Source organism: Nicotiana tabacum, chromosome 18 (assembly GCF_000715075.1).
Source record: "Nicotiana tabacum cultivar K326 chromosome 18, ASM71507v2, whole genome shotgun sequence".
NCBI classification, from domain to species: Eukaryota; Viridiplantae; Streptophyta; class Magnoliopsida; order Solanales; family Solanaceae; genus Nicotiana; species Nicotiana tabacum.
Genome location: NC_134097.1, coordinates 159,273,152 through 159,292,904, shown reverse-complemented (window position 1 = coordinate 159,292,904; position 19,753 = coordinate 159,273,152). Strand labels below are relative to the sequence as shown.

The 19,753-nt window shown below is 38.1% G+C and overlaps 1 protein-coding gene across 1 annotated transcript; it reads right to left on the bottom strand.

Moving 5' to 3' along the window:
- Nucleotides 1-14,646: 14,646 nt before the first annotated feature.
- Nucleotides 14,647-18,769, bottom strand: LOC107806973 (uncharacterized). The gene is made up of 4 exons (XM_016631249.2): nt 18,304-18,769; nt 16,449-16,727; nt 15,340-15,456; nt 14,647-15,269 (listed from the first exon to the last, which is right to left on the bottom strand). Exons 2-4 carry the CDS (start codon nt 16,470-16,472, stop codon nt 14,790-14,792), a joined length of 621 nt encoding a protein of 206 aa, XP_016486735.1. The 5' UTR covers nt 16,473-16,727; nt 18,304-18,769; the 3' UTR covers nt 14,647-14,789.
- Nucleotides 18,770-19,753: the final 984 nt, after the last annotated feature.

Here is a 19,753-nt window from a genome sequence, read left to right as displayed (position 1 = left end):
CGAGACTATCTTGGTCAACATGTCTGCATCATTATCGTCTGTGATAACCTTCACGACTTTGATAGTTCCCTCATCAATAACATCTCGAATAAAATGAAATCTGACATCAATGTGTTTAGTGCGCTCATGTAATCTCTGATTTTTCATTAGATGAATAGTACTCTGACTATCACATCTAAGAGTTGATTCCAGCTGAACCAAACTCAATTCCGTTACTAAACTTTTCAACCAGATAGCTTCCTTTACCGCCTCCGCTGCTGCCATGTATTCTGCTTCTATCGTAGACAAAGCGACAATCGACTGCAAAGTCGACTTCCAACTGACGGCACTGCCAACGAGGGTAAAGATGTATCCAGTTGTGGACCTTCTTCTGTCAAGATCTCCTGCATAGTCAGAATCCACATAACCGAGAATTGAAATACATGTACCACTTTTTCGAAAGGTAAGACCAACACCAGAAGCTCCTTTGAGATATCTCAATATCCACTTGACAGCTTCCCAATGCCTCTTTCCTGGGTTGGACATGTATCTACTTACCACACTTACAGATTGAGCAATATCTGGACGTGTGCATACCATAGCATACATAATACTACCAACTGCACTGGCATAAGGAATCTTTGACATATGCTCCACCTCATCCTCGGACTGAGGCATTTGTGACTCTGAAAGTTTAAAATGAGGAGCTAATGGTGTACTTACAGGCTTGCACGTTTGCATATTGAATCTTTCGAGAACCCTTTCAATATACCTCTTCTGAGAAAGATGTACAACATCGTCTTCTCTTGAAATCTCCATACCAAGGATTTTCTTTGCAGCTCCTAAATCCTTCATGTCAAATTCCTTACTCAATAGTTTCTTCAAAGCATTTATCTCTGTAATGTTGTTAGAAGACAATAAGCATATCATCAACATACAACAGTAAATAAATCATTGAGTTACCAGACATCTTCTTGTGATACACACAACTATCAAATGCACTCCTTGAGAATTCATGTGTAGTCATGAATGCATCAAACCTCTTGTACCACTGTCTAGGGGATTGCTTCAAACCATACAAAGACTTCTTTAGTTGGCATACGTGATCTTCTTTTCCCTCAGCTAGGAAACCTTCAGGTTGATCCATATAGATTGTCTCTTCTAGATCACCGTGTAAGAAAGCAGTTTTGACATCAAGTTGTTGAAGCTCCAAGTCAAATTGTGCAACCAATGCTAGTAGCACGCGAATTGAGCTATGCTTCACGACCGGAGAGAAAATCTCATTGTAGTCAATTCCCTCCTTTTGGCTGAAACCTTTTGCAACCAATCTCGCCTTGAACCTAGCATCTTCCACTTCAGGAATTCCCTCTTTCTTTCGGTAGACCCACTTGCATCCAACTGTCCTCTTCCCTTTTGTCTTTTCACTAAGACCCATGTCTGATTCTTGTGAAGAGACTCCATCTCTTCAGTCATGGCTAACCGCCATTGTGCGGCATCCTTGCAAGAAGTTGCTTCAATATACGAGGAGGGCTCCAGATCTTTAATCTCTTCTTGTGCAGCTACGAACGCATATGCAATCAAGTTTGCTTGATTTATAAGGCGTTCCGGTTCTCGTGTCTGCCTCTTCTCCCTCCCCTTCGCAATTGTGTATGGTTCATTGACAGCAAGTTCTTCAACGCCTACATCTTCTGACTCATTTTTAACCTGAGTCTCTTGATCAAGCTCCACCGGAAGCTCCACCTGCTCGTTGTTCTTGTTTCCTGAAAACTCCACGGAAACTTTACGGGGATCAAGTATAGAGGATTCATCGAAGGTGACATCTCTACTAACTATAAATTTGAGTAAAGACAAACACCAAAGTTTGTACCCTTTTACTCCATCCACATACCCTACGAATATGGCCTTCTTAGCCCTTGGTTCAAGCTTTCCTTCATTAACGTGATAATAAGCTGGACACCCAAATACTCGTAAGTATGAATAGTTAGAGGGTTCACCTGACCATACCTCATTCGGAGTCTTAAAGTCAATTGTCGATGCTGGAGATCGATTGACAATATGAGCAGCAGTGTGAACTGCTTCAGCCCAAAATACTTTGGACATTTTGGCTTGTAGGAGCATACAAGGAGCCTTTTCAAGAAGAGTTCTGTTCATTCTCTCGGCAACTCCATTCTGCTGTGGGGTATGCCTGACAGTCCTATGTCTTGAGATCCCATGAACCTTGCAGAATTCATTAAACTCTTCATTGCAAAACTCCAAGCCATTGTCTGTGCGAAGATACTTGATTTTCCGCTCCATTTGATTTTCAACCAAAATCTTCCACTCTTTAAATGCTTCAAAAGCATCACTTTTTGCCTTCAAAAAATACACCCAAACCTTTCGTGAGAAATCATCAATAAAAATGAGAAGATACCTCTTTCCGCCCTTCGATGGAAGTTTAGAAGGACCCCATAAATCTGAATGGATGTAGTCTAGCACTCCTCTTGTCTTGTGTTTGCCAGTGCTGAAGCTGACCTTCTTCTGCTTCCCTAGAACGCAGTGCTCACAGAAGTCAAGCGTGCTGATCTTCTCACCTTCCAAAAGTTTACGATTGCTCAACATCTCCAGTCCACGTGCGCTCATATGACCCAGTCTCATGTGCCATAGTCTTGCCTTGTCATCATTAGATAACTGCACTGTAGATGCATTTGCAGAGCCAACAATGGTGCTTCCGGCCAATGTGTAAAGGCCGTTCTCCAGCTTGCCTTTCAGCATGACTAAAGAACCTTTAGTCACCTTCATAGTTCCTGCTTCGCTCATGTACCTGTAGCCTTGTTCATCCAGAGTACCCAAGGAGATCAAATTCTTCTTCAGATCAGGAACATAACGGACTTGTGTAATAGTCCTCACGATTCCATCATGGCAGCGAACCCGAACTGAGCCAATGCCAACTATTGCACAAGTTGCATTATTGCCCATTACTACGGTTCCTCCACTTTTCTCGTAGCTGCTAAACCAGTCTTTTCGGAACGTCATATGCAGAGTACAAGCAGAGTCTAACACCCATTTGTTTTCATAACTACTATTATTATTACACGATGTTGTTAGTACATAATCATTATCAAAATTATGTACCTGTTCAACTGTAGATGCACTCGCCTTTTCCTTGGACTTTGACATTGGGCAATCTCGTTCAAAGTGCCCCTTCTTGCCACAACCCCAACACTCTGTATTCTTCTTGTTCACACGAGACTTTGATCTGTGCTTTGATTTGGTCTTTCCCTGTTGGCTAGTCCGGCCTCTTACAAAGAGGCCACTTGCCTGGTCATCTCTATCTCCTTCAATGTGCCTCCGCACATCACTAGAGTTAAGTGTCTGCCGCACTTGCTCAAGCTTGATAGGCTCCTTGCTATACATCATTGAATTCTCAATATCACGATATCCTGAAGTCAATGAAAATAGCAAAGCACATGCAAGCGTCTCCTCCTCCCTTTTAATTCCTGCAATCTGTAAGTCCATGACAAGTTTATTAAACGCATCTAAATGATCTTGTAACGAAGTACCTGACCCCATCTTAAATGTGTGAAGACGCCGTTGTAACAACATTCTTGTTGTCACTGATCGGTCTTGGTATAGCCCTTCTAGCTTTTCCCACAACTGTTTGGTCGTCTCTTCGGTACCCGTACTCACTTCACAAAGCACGTTAGGTGCAAGGGATAGTTGGATTGCACTCAATGCATCCCCTTCAATCTTCTCCTTGTCGGGAGCTGATATATCCGTAGGATACTTTCCGTCAATAGCATGGATTGAACCTTCCCTCCGCAGTAACGCCATCATCTGGATCTTCCAGATATTGAAGTTGTTGCGTCCATTGAATCTATCAATTTCAAACTTCATGGAACTCATATTTGCTTGTTCTTTCTCCTTGGATCGTTAAAGAATCATGTCGCTCTGATACCAATTGTTAGCGGAAACGTAAAAGAAAGAACACAAGATTTAACGTGGTTCGGATCAAAATAATCCTACGTCCACCAGAGAACAATTGCCCTTTTAATATTAACAAAGGAAGGAGAGATTTCCCAATTATACTTAAGAGAATTTCTCTCTTAACTCTCTACTCACTACAATGTATTGTATTATTTTGGGATGATTTCTACAAGTGAAGGAGTGCATCTATTTATAGAGGTAGAGACCTCCTCTTGATGTCATTGGTGACATCAAAGGAGGAAGCTTCCTCCTAGCATCCACACCAACTCTTTCCACCAACTCTTTCAATTGGCATGCCATTGTTGACTAAACATAAACCAACATTTTTCGGGGTGGAATACATCGAGCACTCCTAGCTTGTCCAAGAGTAACTTGTGTTGGGCTGCTGCAAGTCCTTTTGTCATTAGATCTGCCATCTGTTGCTTTGTGGGAATGTAGTTAGTTGTGACCATTCCTTTCTTGATCTTTTCCCTTATAAAATGACAGTCGATTTCTATGTGCTTTGTTCTTTCGTGAAAAATTGGATTTGCTGCAATTTGTAATGTTGTCTTACTGTCACAATGTAGATGTATAGGTTCCTTTACTTTGTTTCCCAGTTCTTCCAACAGACCCATCATCCATATGAGCTCTGCGACAGCTGCTGCCATGCTTCTGTATTCTGCTTCTGCAAAGCTTCTACTAACAGTTTGTTGTTTCTTGGATTTCCAGGACAGTAGAGAATCACCCAATTTCACCACATAACCTGTCACTGACCTCCTAGTGTTTGGGCAGGCTGCCCAATCTGAGTCACAGTATGTTGTGAGCTCATCACTGGCTTCACCTTTTAGTAAAATTCCCAGACCTGGCCTTCCTTTAACATATTTGACAACCCTTAGAGTTGCTTCCATATGTGACTCTTTAGGATGTTGCATGAACTGGCTCAATACTTGGACATCAAAGGATATGTCTGGCCTTGTGATTGTTAAATACAATAGCTTACCAATTAGCTTTTGATTGCTTCCTGCAACTCTGCATCATTGATATTTCCAGCATGCTTGTCATATTCAACTGTGGTAAGCTTGTGATTTTGTTCCATTGGTGTAGATACTGGCTTGCAAGCACTTAGTCCAACTTCTGAGATCAGTTGCAAGGCATATTTTCTCTGGTTGAGTAAAATGCCTTTGTTGGATCTCATCACTTCAATTCCCAGGATGTAACTGAGTTTCCCTAAGTCTTTCATCTTAAAATTGTTGTGTAGAGTCTCCTTTGCTTCCTGAATCAAACTACTATTACTTCCTGATATTAGAAGATCATCCACTTATACCAATACAATGACAATATCTGCCTTATCCCTTTTGGTGAATAGTGAATGATCATATGAGCTCTGAGTGAAACCAACTTGTAATAGTGCATGTGTTAACTTGATGTTCCACTGCCTCGAGGCTTGCTTGAGGCCATAGAGGGATTTAAGCAGTCTACATACTTTAGACTCCCCTTGACTGTGAAATCCCTGAGGTAGCTGCATGTAGACTTCGTCACATAAGTCCCCTTGTAGGAATGCATTTTTGACATCCATTTGAAAAAGAGGTCAGCCTTTAGATGCTGCAATAGCAATGACAGTTCTGACAGTCACCATCTTAGCAATAGAAGAAAACGTTTCATGATAATCTAAGCCTTCCTGTTGTGTGTAGCCTTTGGCTACCAATCGAGCTTTAAACCTTTTAACCTCACCATTGGCTTTATACTTGATTTTGTACACCCATTTGGATCCAATAGCCTGTTTATTAGGTGGAAGATTTACAATCTCCCATGTATGATTGTCTTCTAAAGTTTTGATTTCCTGTTGCATATAGGGCTGGGCATAATTTGGTAAACACCGAATTACCATACGGAAACCGAAAATTTTGGTATTTGGTATACGGTATTTTGGTATTTGATATGGTATTTGGTTTAAATTTTTAAAAAATTGGTATTATGTATGGTATTTGGTATTTTAAGATAAAATGTCGAAATACCGATACCGTACCGAAATATATATTATATTATACAAGACACATATTATCAATTATAACATAAATATAAAAAATATAAAATTTTACTTTCCTTTATTCTCAAAGTTCATCAATTAACTCTAAACAAGTAACAAGACATTTCTAATGATAAAATATTCTTTTATGTACAATTTTCTCTATTTGGGTCGATATTTGCTAGTTTTGGACAAAATTTTAGTCAACAAACATTTTCAATTTTGTATTTTTGAGTACTTTAATTAAGAATATTAGAGTATATGGCTCTATGCACTAGTTAGTATTCAAACCGAATAAACCGAAGTTACCGATCCGAATAAACCGAAACCTAAAGGAGAATAACCAAACCATACCGAATTTAATTAGGTACGGTATTGGTAAAGGATTTTAAGAAACCGAATACCGAAAATACCGAACCGAAATGTCTAAATACCGTACCGTACCGACCGACAAACACCCCTAGTTGCATAGCAAGTACCCAGTCTGGATTTGTTGCTGCTTCCTTGTATGATGTAGGCTCCACTGAAGCAGAAAAAGCTTGAAGATATGTCTAATATGCAGTTGAAAGTTGAGTATAAGATAGATGATTGGACATAGGATATATATATTTGCTTGGTAGTTTAGTGGTGACATAGTCTTTGAGCCAGAGTGGTTGCTTGATTTGTCTGTGAGGTCTGGTGTTTTCAACAATTGTAGCAGGTGGAGGTATGGTAGTAGCGGAAGGTGAGTTGATCAACATGTCATTTTGGGGAGCTGGTTCCTCCACCTGGGAAGTTGACTCCTCCACCTGGGAAGTTGGTTCCTGGCCTTCATTAATAGCAACAGTCTCAAAACCCTCTAATGTTATTTCAGGTTCTGTCAAGATGGGTGTAAAGGTGGCTTCCTCATCTTGTGAGGTAGATTGTGTATGCTGGGAAGGTGGATTGAGATAAAAAAAATAGGTTCAACAGATGTTGAAAACAATGCTTCTTCATTAGGGTTGTTAGAAGTCTGTTTGAAAGGGAAAACATACTCCTGAAATTTGACATCACTGCTAACAAAGACTACATGAGTATCAAGATCATATAGTCTATAACCTTTTTGTGTCTCAGAATATCCAATGAACACTTCTCTCCTTGCTCTGGGAGAAAATTTGTCTCCTTTAGGAAGATTACAAGCAAAACTTTGACATCCAAATACTCTCAAATGATCCAAGATAGTTGACTTCCCATAGAGCATAGCATATGGTGTCCTGCCTTGCAGCACTGAAATTGGGAGTCTATTGATTAAGTATACAACAGTCCTAATACATTCACCCCATAATTTCAAAGGTACTCCACTGTGAAGTTTCAGTGCCCTAGCAACATCTAGAATGTACCTATGTTTTCTCTCAACTATGCCATTTTGTTTAGGAGTATATGGGCAATTACTTTCATGTATGATCCCATTTTCAGCCAGCAATTCATTACACTTGGCATTGAAAAATTCTGTACCATTATCTGATCTCATGGTCTTGATTCCAGTGTCAAACTGTGTCTTTATTATTGCAATAAAATTCTTCAATACAACACACACTTCACACTTCGATTGTATCAAGCATACCTATGTGTATCTAGTAAAATCATCAACCGTAGTCATAAAGTAATACTTTCTATCATATGTATGTGTCTTGTAGGGACCCCATACATCTAAATGAACCAGCTGAAAAACTACTTTAGACTTGCTTACACTGTTAGAAAACTGCAATCTACTCTGTTTAGCTAGAGGACAAACACTACAATTTCTTGATTGTCCTGCACATATCTTGTCTTGTAGAGATGATATATGTTGTATAGAATTCCATGATGCATGTCCCAGTCTGTAGTGTCAAAGTTGTGTTTGCTCTTCTTTTATTACTGCTCCTACTGTTATGCATGTTGCTTGTGCATATTCCCTTAGTATGTATAGACCATCAGATTATCTACCAATCCCCAATACCTTGCCACTGTAAAGTCCCTGCAACACACAAAAATCAGGGAAGAACTTCACTGTGCAAGTGAGGTCTCTAGTGAGTTTTGCTACTGACAGCAAATTAAACTTGAAATCTGGCACATGCAATACATCCTTTATACATTTGCCTCCTAAAATAGTAGTTTTTCCCGTATACATTATCTCTGTCTTATTTCTTGTTGGCAATTGAACTCCCTGTCCTCCAAATTGTTTTATATTACTCATTATATTCTTATCATGAGCAATATGATGAGTTGCCTCAGAGTCTACTATCCAACTAGTTAGAGGAATATTGGATAGTAAAGTCATAATACCTGCTATATTTGTAGAGCATTCTTCACCTCCTTGCTTGTTCAGAAGCCCTATAAGTTGTTGATACTATTCTCCAGTGAGGAAATGGCCTTGTGGCTGAGTGCTTGTCCCTCCTGTTTCTTCAGTTCTTGTAGCATTGACAAAAGATCTGTTTCCTCCTGGCTGAGGTTTCTTTTTGCTTTTAAAGTCAGCTGGATAGCCAACAATTTTGTAACAGCTCTCCTTCAAATGTCACTTGTAGCCACAATATTCATAAATCAGTCCAAACTTCTTAGGCTTAAAACCCTGTACTTTTCCTGCAAGCATAATCAATGGATCTCTATTTGTGTCAACTACACCTAGTGTTCGATGACTCTCCTCCTGTGTCACTATGGCATAAGCTTCATTTACAGTCACAACTGGTCTTTTGAGAAGAACATTGCTTCTTACATTGCTGTAGCTCTCATTTAGGCCCATGAGAAATGAGTAGAAGGCCTTGATTCTTCACAATCACATGAAGGTAGAGGTACCAATACATCTAATTCACTCCATAGATTTGACATCTTTATATAGTAAGTAGTCACAGAATCAGTACCTTGTTTAAGACTAGAAATCTCTGACAGAGGTGATATATTCTAGTCAAACTACATCTATCAAATTTCTCCTTAAAATCACTCTATACTTTCCTAGCACTAGGTGCAAAAACTATGTTTGGCATCAATTCATTAGAGACTGTGCTTCCAATCCACTCCTTCCAATCCACAACAGTACAATCGCATCACATTTTTTCCATTGTACTACTAATTCTCCTCTATATGAACTTTTAACACATGTTCCATCTACAAATCCTAGTTTGCCTTTCCCCATAAGTGCTAGTTTTATTGCCCTACTCCACAGGGCATAATTTTCTGGCCCTATGAGTTAAATTGAAACTCAAACTAGACCTGGTGCATCTGCTGCTTGAAGAAATAGAGGATGATTGTGTTCGAGTGAGGTTACCTCATTTCCTGCCATGGCGATCTGAAATTCTGCTTCTTCTCCAGTGAATTTCTTCAAACTTTAGCTGACTCGCCGGAACCTCTCGTCGGAGCTAACGTCCTCAGTCTCGCTGCTCTGATACCATGTCAATTTACACAGATTCTATGTAAATCTTCGGTAATTGAAACATGCAATGAGATGGATCTACAATGGAGGAAAGTTTTAGAGAGAAGGAAGAAGAAGATTTTTCATTTCAGTGTCTCTAACATATGAGCACACTGTTCTTATATAGAACAGTGTTAACTACTGATGGGTTTTTAATGCCTTTGCTTTATGTTTTGATGATCTAACAAACTTACTGTAAAGACCCAGACAAGGAACCTGACACACTTGGTACACATTTCAAATGAACGAAGTCCAGCCTAAACTCCAGCTAATGTGAACTGGTGCAAATAAAGAGAAAGAGGAACAAGACAGGGACCTGATCCCTGGATGTTCTCTGAAAGAAGTATAAGTCAACTATACAGCTGGAAAGCAACTGCAAAAAGTAATTGCCTGCAACTGTACACGCGACAGTGCAGCAGTCACTTCCCATTGGGAAGAGGCGTGTACCAACCATGAACTGACATCATCCTTGGGATGTCTTTGGTAAGTATAACAACATGGTGCAAGGCACAAGATACTCATTTGAGCATTTAGTGATATTCTCTCAAGCATTAAGGAGTTGATCCAGTATTGAAGTCACAGTGCATCAAGAACAAGAAGACAACTCCACTAAGGATCAGTTCCACAATGAGTCTATGTGTATCCGTAGTTGAGTTGTAATCTTGTTATTTGTTCTTCATTGTAACTCATATCCTGCTTTCTTAGAAGCTGTGTTTCAGGAAACCCAAAATCATAAACCTTCTGAGTTTATGTTGTAACTAGAGTTAGTCATAAGTTAAAGTCTTTGTAACTAGTGTGTGACAAAGTGGCTTGTGGTAAGTGTATCACAAGTTAGTGAGTTGAAATCTTTGTAATAGAGTCATTACAAAGTGGCTTGTAATAGTGTGATTGCAAGTTAGTGAAATTGAAAGCCTACAAGTGTAGGTCGTGGTTTTTGTCCCCTTGAGTGGGATTTTTCCACGTAAAAATCTCGTGTCTCATTTTCTTACTGCTTCATTAGTATTCTCAGTAGAAACTTATAGAGGATCAAGTACTCTATAGTTTGGTGGATCCATATAAACTATCAATACCTGGATCAACTCTTTAATGCTTGAGAGAATTGATCAACTCTCAGAAAAACCTGTAAACCTGATTCTCTTCCAGTTAAATCAACTCAGGAACCTCTTGTTTATCCTAAGCCCTTAGAATCCATTCCACCTAGTGAGATCCCTGTTGATGAAGATGATATGGTTCTCAGCGTGCGGTTTAAGATGCGCAAACCAATAGAGACTCCTGAATCCTCTTCCGAACGACTCACTACCAGGTTGCAGCAGAAAGAGACTTTCGAGTCTGCCTTGCAGAAAAGTAAGAGGAATGTTAAGAAAAAGAAGAAGAAGTTGATGAAACAGGGGGAATTTGTGTCTGACAAAAGCATTCTAGTGGTTGAGGTTAATGAAGATGTTGTAGAGGAACACAGTTCCTTAGTAAAACGATCTAGAAAAATCTAGAAGTCTGTGGTTGGAGCTTCCGGTGAAGCTATTGAAAAACAAAGTGGAACATCCATGAAGGGTAGCAGTAAGTCTAAGAAGGTTGTAGTTGAGCAAGCTATGTCTGAAGGAGATATTGTTGGGGTTGTAAATCGAAAAGGGAAGTTTGTTGAGGAATCTAGAAAACGAAAACGGGAAACTGTAGGGGCACCTTGTTCTATGAAGACCATACCTAGTGACAGTGGTCGTTGGCAGAAGAGATTGAGAACTCAGAAAGTCTTGTGGGGTCGTATGTTTGATCCGGCAATCTCAAAGATGGCAGGTAGGAGGCAAGTTCTGGAGATGGTGAAATTTTAGCAATAGGAGCATTTGTTCCAAGAGGATGTGCCTAAGGTGTACAAAGATGCGGTACAAAATTTCTACGCATCTCTCTTCACTGTTGAGGGGGATCACATCTGTTGCTAGTAAATGGAGTAGACATTGTGCTTGACGCTTCAGCATTGGGGAAAGTTCTCCAAATTCCATGTGAAGGGATGTCCTCAGTCAAGGGTGCCTGTGGTGCTAACTTTAGGAGAGCTATCATGAAAGAGCAAGTTGTTCAGTAAGAGGAACGGGTGCATAAGAAGGCACTACATCCTGAGTATCAGCTTCTCTTTGAGCTGGTCAATAAAGTGTTTTTACCTCGTACTGAGAGGCGGTCTATCGCTTTAAAGTCTGATCTGGTATTAATGAAGGCTCTTGATGAGTTTGTCCTGATCAATTTGCCAGCAATCATAATAGAACATATGCAAAAGGTGGCAAACTTTAAATGTGGCAATCACAGGCTTCCATATGGTTTTCTCCTCACTCGAGTGTTTAAATTCTACAAGGTTCCTTTGGCTAATCCCAAAGTGGGCACACGCAAGCAAACCTTCTCCAAAACCACTCTAGAAGAATGTGAGTGCATAGAAAAGGTTGGTGGAAGCACTTCGACTATTTCTCAGCTAATCAATGCTCAAAATGCTACTTCCGAAGAGATCAGGAGGTTGAGGGCTCAGAATGCCATACTGGAAACTCATCTTAGTCAAGCTGTTAGGGGACCTGGTTCTGTTAATTCCACAAATGAAGAAGTTGCCCGCGTGACAAAGGAAAATGATGAGCTTCGCGCAAAACTGCTTGAAGAGCAGCTGTCTGCAAATGCTCGTATAGACCTGGTTTTCAAAACCCTTGTTGTCTCTTTCTCCAAGTCTCCCTCTTCTAGTGCCCCTTAGAAACCTCTCAATGCCTAGTTGTCTTCTGTTATGATGTTTTGTGGCTGTTGTTTCTTTTTTTGTTGATGGCATGTTGGATTTCACCGTTACTGCTCCTGTTTGCTCAGTCCATTGTTCATATCAATGAAACAGCTCTTCTTTTTGTTTGTACAATGTTGTTTTCCTTTGGTTTCTCTTTTCTGTCATGTTGTGTGCATATATGTGGCATGAATTGGCTGTGTTAGACTTCTTTATGTTGTTTGCCTGTTTGTGTATTTTTAATGATGCCAAAAGGGGTAAGTATAGTATAAATGCATAAATACAATGGAACTTGTTTGAAATTGGGGATCTGACTAAGGGGGAATCAAAGTTAGGGGGAACTTGTGAAGTTCCTGTTACTTCATCTGGTTATTTCTGCTCTAAATAAATGATATCAATGCCTAAATTTGTCATCAACAAAAAGGGGAAAATTGATGGGTTTTCAATGCATTTACCTTATATTTTGATGATCTAACAAATTTACTATCAAGACCCAGACAGGAAACCTGACACACTTGGTACACATTTCAAATGAACAAAGTCCAGCCTGAACTCCAGCTAATGTGAACTGCTGCAAATAAAGAGAAAGAGGAACAAGATAGGGACCTGATCCCTGGATGTTCTCTGACAGAAGTATAAGTCAACTATACAGCTGAAAAGCAACTGCAGAAAATACCTGCCTGCAATTGTACACGCTACACTGCAGCAGATAGTGCAGCAGTCACTTCCCATTAGGAAGAGGCGTGTACCAACCATGAACTGACATCATCCTTGGGATGTCTTTGGTAAGTATAACAAATATGGTGCAAGGCACAAGATACTCACTTAAGCATTTAGTGATATTCTCTCAAGCATTAAAGAGTTGATCCAGCATTGAAGTCACAGTGCGTCAATAACAAGAAGACAACTCCACTAAGGATCAGTTCCCCCATGAGTTTATGTGTATCCGTAGTTGAATTGTAATCTTGTTATTTGTTCTTCATTGTAACTCCTATCCTGCTTTCTTAGAAGCTGTGTTTTAGGAAACCCAAAATCGTAAACCTTTTGAGTTTATGTTGTGACTAGAGTTAGTCATAAGTTAAAGTCTTTGTAACTAGTGTATGACAAAGTGGCTTGTGGTAAGTGTATCACAAGTTAGTGAGTTGAAGTTTTTGTAATAGAGTCATTACAAAGTGGCTTGTAATAGTGTGATTGCAAGTTAGTGAAGTTGAAAGCCTACAAGTGTAGGTCGTGGTTTTTGTCCCCTTGAGTAAGATTTTTCCACGTAAAAATCTCGTGTCGCATTTACTTACTGCTTCATTAGTATTCTCAGTGGAAACTTATAGAGGACCAGGTACTCTATAGTGTGGTGGATCCATATAAACTATCAACTACCCTTTTAACCGACTAATTACAACTTTCTCTAATTACAAAGTTGACCCCTACAATTTATCCTATATCACAACAGTTGTCAAGTCTTTAAATCATGTGATTCCCCTTAGCAATTCCAACTGCCCTTTGTTTTATAATGCTGATTTTTATTTTCTGTTGAAAAAGATGAAGGGAGAAGTGGATTCTTTTAATAGCTTCAATCCTTGAAATATTCGACTTTGGTTTAGTTCATATCTTGAGAAATAGCGGTTGCATTTGTGCATTTGTAAGTTATTATACATAAGATTAGTGGAAAACAATTGTTAGGGTAGTTTAGTTGGTTAGCTACTCGAACTTTCACCTTGTTGGTGAGGGTTCGATTTCCCACCTTGTTATAAAATGACTTTTATTGTTGCTACCTCTTTGGTAAGTCCACTACTTAGAGTTCTCATGTCCGTAGGGATGTGGACTGTCTATCACCTTATATGGTATTGGGCAATTCCCGCCTCATAAGCTACGTAGTACTTGAGGTTCGAGTAGTCTTATAGAAGCTTTTTAGAATTTAAAATATGCACTACCAAAAATCAGGTGATTTCCGACCGAAATCGGTCGGAAATTGATAATTTCCGATCAAATTTCGACCGTTTTTAATTGGACGGAAAAAAAATGGTCGCAAATGCAGACCGACCGCAATTGGTCGCAAATTTCCGATCGAAATCGGTCGGAAAATATTGGTCGAAAATTTCCGACCAAAATCGGTCGATAAAATCCAATGCGCTGACTGGCAATCAAACTCTATTTTCCGACCGAAATCAGTCGGAAAATATTATTATTTAGTTATTTTTTATTTTAGTTTTCCGACCGAATTCGGTCGAAATTTTAAAAAAATAATAATATTATTTCATTAAATAATTATTTGTAAATTGTTAATTTATTTAAAAAAATTCGGTCGGAAATTTCAATAATCTGGGGAATTTATTTGAAATTTCCGACCGAATTCGGTCGGAAATTACGAATTTCTGGGCAAAAAAATAATAATTTCCGACCGAATGGGTAAAAACTGGGCAGAAAAAGGCTCTTTTTAAGCTACACTCCCTGCCAATTTAAACCAACATACATCCTATAATGGCAGCTTACATTGATGCCATTCAACCATGAAAACTCAATAAAATAACTAATAGCCACCAACAACAACAATTAACCAATAACTAATAACCACAACCACAACAACTAATAACCACAACAACAACTACTAAAGTGTTCAATAACAATATAATCATCATTCAAATAACCAACAACAAAATATTGACAAGTTCACAACTTTGTTTAACAATACACAACATTCAATGAATTTTTTATGTAGCACCATCTTCATGTAATGTCCTAGAACCTTCATCGCCGGCAGGTGGGGAAGGAGGAGGAGACCGGGGAATGGGGAAAGCACCACAAGCAAGAAGATTGGCCAGCTGACCTTGAAGGAGATCAAATTGTTTGTCCCTCCTTTCTAGATGACCTTGAAGGGTATCAAAATTCTTCTTTTCTCTAGCCTTGGTCTCTTCAAGCTCTGCTGTCAGCTTTGCGATCTTCTCTTCCATGGACGATATAGCCGAACTATCAATCGTCTCGCCTTGGGCGGAAGTCCCTATACCTTGCAATCCAGCCCTGTAGCGCCGAAACGATTTATCTGAAAGGCCATATGCTATCCCCTTTTTAGGACCACCGACAGTACTCAACCATATCCTCTTCTCTTCTTCGTCTGAAATGGGCGGTCGCTCGCCTTGCTCATTTAGTGGCAAGCTCTGAGTGTACTCCTCCAAATTGATCTTGTAGCGACCCTTTATTTAGAAGATAGAAAATTACTAACTATATAATATTAGAAACATTTATAGTAGTTATGAAACTTACATGTGTAGTCTCTGCCCGGTCCTCGACCCATCTAGTTGGATCTACCGGTGCCTTCTTCCGGATGTGAGTCCCCATGAAGAACTCATCATGACTCATCTTCCTCCCCAATTTTCTTTCCTACAAATATAATAAACATGTTAACGAAAACTATAGCAATACACGTATTTTGTTGTAAAAGCAGAGTGCAATTTAAGAGATAGGAATTTTAAGTAACTAGATTCTTGAGAGAAACATAGAATAAAAAATACAACATGAAGCTGGGATTATATGGAGTCCACTTGAGCTTCACTGAAAAAAACTTTGGTTTTTGATAGCCTAGAGCGGTTAGTCTATATAATGTTTGGCCATACAACTCCAAGGTTGTGTTCTAGTTCCAATATTCTCTAATTAGTTTGTGTTGTATGTTAACCAGTACTATGTTCTTTCCCCTTCTAAAATTGTGGTCTTCATAATTTTCTTCAAGATTTTAGATTTTTGTGTTGTTGAATACAAATTCCTATCAACATGAATTTGCTCATTTAAAATAAACAATATATTAAAATATGATTCTTCAACAAATTTGGAACCAAGGCTTCTCAAATTGAAAGAGAGATTTTTCATGAACATCAGCGCTTATAAACATGAAAAATACATTAAATAGAAATCTAATAATAGATAAAGCAACATCTTAAACCTAATTAAAACAAATTTCATGCTTTTTAGTGTACTGTCAAGAAACCAACACTTACCAGTTTGTGTTAAGCAACAATTCAAATGAGGAGTGTGTTATATAGTGCCAGCCCAAACAACAAATATTATTATAACCTAAGTTTCTTTGCTGGTAGAAGATAAAACTTATATGTTATTGTACTGTATTTGTTTGGCAATATATATATTTCTCTAAGCAAGGAAACAGAACAAAAACAACCTCATTTAATATAAATATGGTAGTCACATAATTCTGCAGTTAATATATAATTATGTAGTTAATAAAAACAACCTCATTTAATATAAATATTGTATGTTACGTGTGTATTTTTGAAATGCCAACTTGCCGTGATATTCCAAAGTTTTGGGAGATATATAAATATAGTTCTATAAAAATAGACTGAAATATTTTAAGAAATTACCAGATGTCTCCTTGTATCCCCCATGCTCCTTGAACCCAGACAGTGCAAGGATCCACCCTTCTCAGATGCTCGGGCCTTCTTTCCCTGTTCACTCTACTTCTTAAATTTGTCGGTGGTCCAATACTTCTCCAGATCCACCCATATATGCGGTAGAACCCATGAAGGCCTCTTTTTAACCCTTCGAACGGTGCTGAAGGAATCAGAGAGTCTCCTACGACATTTGTACTCCCAATTTTTACAAATTTCACGGTTATACTGGTCCTCCCAGGAACACTTAGTCTGCAAATAAAGTAAGTAATGTTAGATGAAAATATTGTTAATATAACACTTAACAATTTGTTTATTTGACAGAATACAGTACTACTAAACTGCATATCCATTCAATGAAAATTCTATCCAAATTACACTATCAGACCTTATTTTATTACTTGAAAAAAGAAAATAATTTTCAGCAAAACTCCTGCAGTTTAAAGAGGAGTAAAAGCACAAACATGTACATCAATCTACAATCAATTAATATTTAAAAAAAGAACCTAAGTAATTAACCCCCAGCATAACTAAATAACCATCAAAAGAAACACAATCGTTGCTAAAAAACAGCGTATTTGTTTGCAATGCTCTAACTCTATCAATCAATTAAGACCTTATAGTCCTCATCATAACACTCAACTGTAAGTGGTCAAGCATATTTTCCAAGTTGGGTAAATCAGTTAGCTAATACTCTTGTGCAAGTTCTTAAGCATATTTCTTATGTGGGAAACAGTGAGACGGAACATACATAAACAATGGATCAAAATTTTATTTCAAATTACAGTTCCTCCTTCTCTCAAATGATTATTCTTTCTCTACTCAAGTCAATACTAAGTCATACGTTCAAGAATCAAGACTTTATTGCAATTAGCCAATTACCCAAACTTTTCAACCCGTAATATATGTTCTCGTAACCACACAAGAAATTATATATACAACAAAAGCCACAAAAAAAGGACCACACTTGTTACAATAGGTTATCTAAAGTATTTGTCGATCCAATTCACTTAGAGCTGATAGATACACATGCATGAATATAGAGGCATCAATACTAAAACATGAACACAAATATAGATACAATCAGCTCAAGCACTTTTAAGACTAACAAGAGAAGCAACTTAAATAATCCAATTTTTGTTTTAAAGGTAGAGATATCAAGAGCATATCTTTAACACTTCACAGTCCACTATAAGGAACAAAGTAATAAAAAAATTTATCTCTGGTTCACATGGTTCAAGAATGTCAATTACAACCAGATTCTAATATATGAATTATATTATATATATTTTAAGGCGCGCTAAAGTTAACTGATGAAAAAATTGGGATCTTGAGTGCTAAGGAGATTCTTTTTCTATTCAGCATATTCTTTAGTAGTATCCCACATATCATCCTAGTAAGTCAAATTACAGTTCCTCCTTCTCTCAAATGATTATTCTTTCTCTACTCAAGTTAATACTAACTCATACGCTCAAGCCAATTACCCAAACTTTTCAACCCGTTATATATGTCCTTGTAACCACATAAGAAATTATCTACTCAACAAATGCCACAAAAAAAAAAGGACCACACTTGTTACCAATTAAAAATAAAAAGAGAAACAAAAAATCAAAAACAAAATTAGAGTGATCTAAGGAGAGAAATTAAGAAGCTAACTTTTAAAGTATCTACAATTCAGAAGAGAACAATATAAATATAATGTGTAATTATCAGAAAGGAAAATAAACTAAAATCACATTTAATTGAATCAAAATTTAAGGGGAAAAAACGAAAAATGCATAAGCTGAAACATCATAATAATTCGATTCAATGAAAGATCCACTCTTACTTTGAATTTAGCTCCAAATGCCTGACAATGGAATTCCTTTTAGGTAAAATCTGTGTAATAGGAGTCTCAAGATCCTAAGAAGGATCATCAAATTCTCTTCTTTATAGAGAAAGAAATCACATCATTCATAAAGATCATCCAAATACAACGGCATAGAGAATAGTCCCCGACTTCTTCCAAAATTTCATGATACGGTTACACCTTTCATCTCTGAGTCCTTTAACAACCACGACTTGACAGAAAGAGGGGGGTGAGAGCTGAAAGATGATTAGATCTAACAGTAGTAGTGAGGGTTTTGGGAGAGCAGAAGAAGGAATTTGGGAAAATAAATTTTTTGCATCGGCTATGGTTTTGGGAAAAAGGGAAAGGGATTTGGAAAAACGAGGGAAACTGTTATAAAATAAAGACTATAAAGTAAAGACAAGTACAAGAGAAACTGATATATTATTCGAATTTAAACTGATGTACATAATGAACTGAAATCTCTTCTATTTATAGAAGAAAGGAACCTGCTCTGTAAGCTGCTACTACAAGCTGCTGTGTAAGCTGCTACTACAAGCTGCTGTGTAAGCTACTACTACAAGCTGATACTACAAGCTGCTGTGTAAGCTGCTACAAGCTGCTGTGTAAGCTGCTACTGTACCAGATATGGATAATCTTCTACTGAGAGCAATATTTATCCATAACGGAGTACTGAATGGATAAGCTTATTATACCCGGTATAGATAATCTTCTACCTAGGGTAATGTTTATCCATAACCGGGTACCGAAGTGATAAGCTTCTTCACTCGGTATGGATAAACTTCTATTGGGGGTAATGTTTATCCATAACCGGGTACCGAAGTGATAAGCTTCTTCAGGAAGCTTATTTCCAATATAGTACTAAATAGATAAATAGATAAAATCTTGTAGCCTTAGATGAGTCCAATCATAACGTGCCTGTGGAAGAACGACCATCTTCAGGTGGTCATATCTATCTTTCAAATTATTCCACAGTATTTAGTAATACGCATTGCTAGGTGCCTCATTAAAAACCTTATAAGGAAAACCCCATGGGAAAAAACCTTAGTAAGGGAAAAAGAGTGCATCGCGTATTTTACTCCCCTGATGAAAACCTTGTTTCAAATATTTGAGTCTCCGCATTCCAATCTTGTATACCATCTTCTCAAAAGTTGAAGTTGGCAAAGATTTAGTGAATAAATCTGCTGGATTATCACTTGAACGGATTTGTTGCACATCAATGTCACCATTTTTCTGAAGATCGTGCGTGTAGAATAATTTTGGTGAAATGTGCTTCGTTCTATCTCCTTTTATAAATCCTCCCTTCAATTGGGCTATGCATGCAGCATTGTCTTCGTATAAAATTGTGGGTCTTTTCTCACATTCCAAACCACATTTTTCTCGAATAAAATGAATTATTGATCTCAACCATACGCACTCCCTACTTGCT